Source organism: Pistacia vera, unplaced genomic scaffold (genome assembly GCF_008641045.1).
Source record: "Pistacia vera cultivar Batoury unplaced genomic scaffold, PisVer_v2 Contig1790, whole genome shotgun sequence".
Lineage (NCBI taxonomy): Eukaryota > Viridiplantae > Streptophyta > Magnoliopsida > Sapindales > Anacardiaceae > Pistacia > Pistacia vera.
Genome location: NW_022195888.1, coordinates 1 through 1,198, shown reverse-complemented (window position 1 = coordinate 1,198; position 1,198 = coordinate 1). Strand labels below are relative to the sequence as shown.

The following is a 1,198-nucleotide window of genomic DNA, read 5'->3' as shown; positions in this document are numbered from 1 at the left end:
ACCCATAATAAAGTTTCAATCTTTCACCCCCACTTAACCCTAACTTGACCTCTTCTTCAAACTACTTTTTTCAAAACCACTTTTTTTTTTCTTTTTAATTTTTCCCTTTTAAGTTTTGAAATTGTTAATTAATGTTTGAGCCATGGACTTAACCCCAGCTTCGAAGTCTCCTGAAACTGAGAGTACTGAAACAGCGGCCACGAAGATCCTTCCGGCGAAGCATTTAACTTTCACCAACGGGGTGTTGAAGCGCCACCAGGTTCATCACCACCAACACCACGGCGGCGGCGGCCACCACCACAGCCACCATCATCATCCTATTGTTATTACTTACAAAGAATGTCTGAAAAATCATGCAGCCAGCTTGGGTGGACATGCTCTAGACGGGTGTGGAGAGTTCATGCCTTCTCCTACTGCCACGTCGACGGATCCCACTTCCCTTAAATGTGCCGCGTGTGGCTGCCACCGTAACTTCCACCGCCGGGACCCAGACGACCCGTCGTTTGCTCCCACCACACCTCACGCTACAGCTAATCCTAATACAATTACAACTGCGACAATTGAGTACCAGCCCCACCACCGTCACCACCCTCCGCCTCCACCATCGTCCCAAGCTCAACCTCCGCCGCACAGAAGCCCCAGTTCTTCCTCTCCTCCGCCGATCTCGTCGTCGTACTACCCGTCAGCCCCCCACATGCTGCTTGCTTTATCCGGGAACTTGAGCGGGCACGAAAATGTGATGAATAATGTCGGAAATGTCGGGGCGAGCTCGAGGAAGAGGTTTAGAACGAAGTTCAGTCAGAGACAGAAGGAGAAAATGCTTGAGTTTGCAGAGAGAGTGGGGTGGAAGATGCAAAAGAGAGACGATGAAATGGTGCAGGAGTTTTGTAATGAAGTTGGGGTCGATAGAACTGTGTTGAAGGTATGGATGCATAATAACAAGAACACTTTCGGGAGAAGGGAGAGTCTTGGAGGTGAAAAAATCAATCTTGAAAGCAATGGCAACAACGAAAACAATGGCAACAATGGTGTTGGTGAAGAGGGGGAGGAGAATAATATTAATACTACTAATACTAATAATATTAATATTGAAAGTGAAAGTGTTGCACACGTTGTCGGAGTTGGCGGTGGAAGTGGAGGTGGTGGTGGTGGTGCCACGGCGAATGGGTCATCTTCTTCATCTTGAGCAATGTTTTGA

The 1,198-nt window shown here is 47.8% G+C and overlaps 1 protein-coding gene across 1 annotated transcript; it reads left to right on the top strand.

The window, feature by feature from the left end:
- The first annotated feature begins 7 nt into the window (after positions 1–7).
- On the top strand, positions 8–1,192 carry LOC116126417 (zinc-finger homeodomain protein 9-like). The gene has a single exon (XM_031412110.1). The coding sequence runs from the start codon at positions 143–145 to the stop codon at positions 1,184–1,186; it is 1,044 nt and encodes a 347-aa protein (XP_031267970.1). The 5' UTR covers positions 8–142; the 3' UTR covers positions 1,187–1,192.
- The last annotated feature ends 6 nt before the right edge of the window (positions 1,193–1,198 follow it).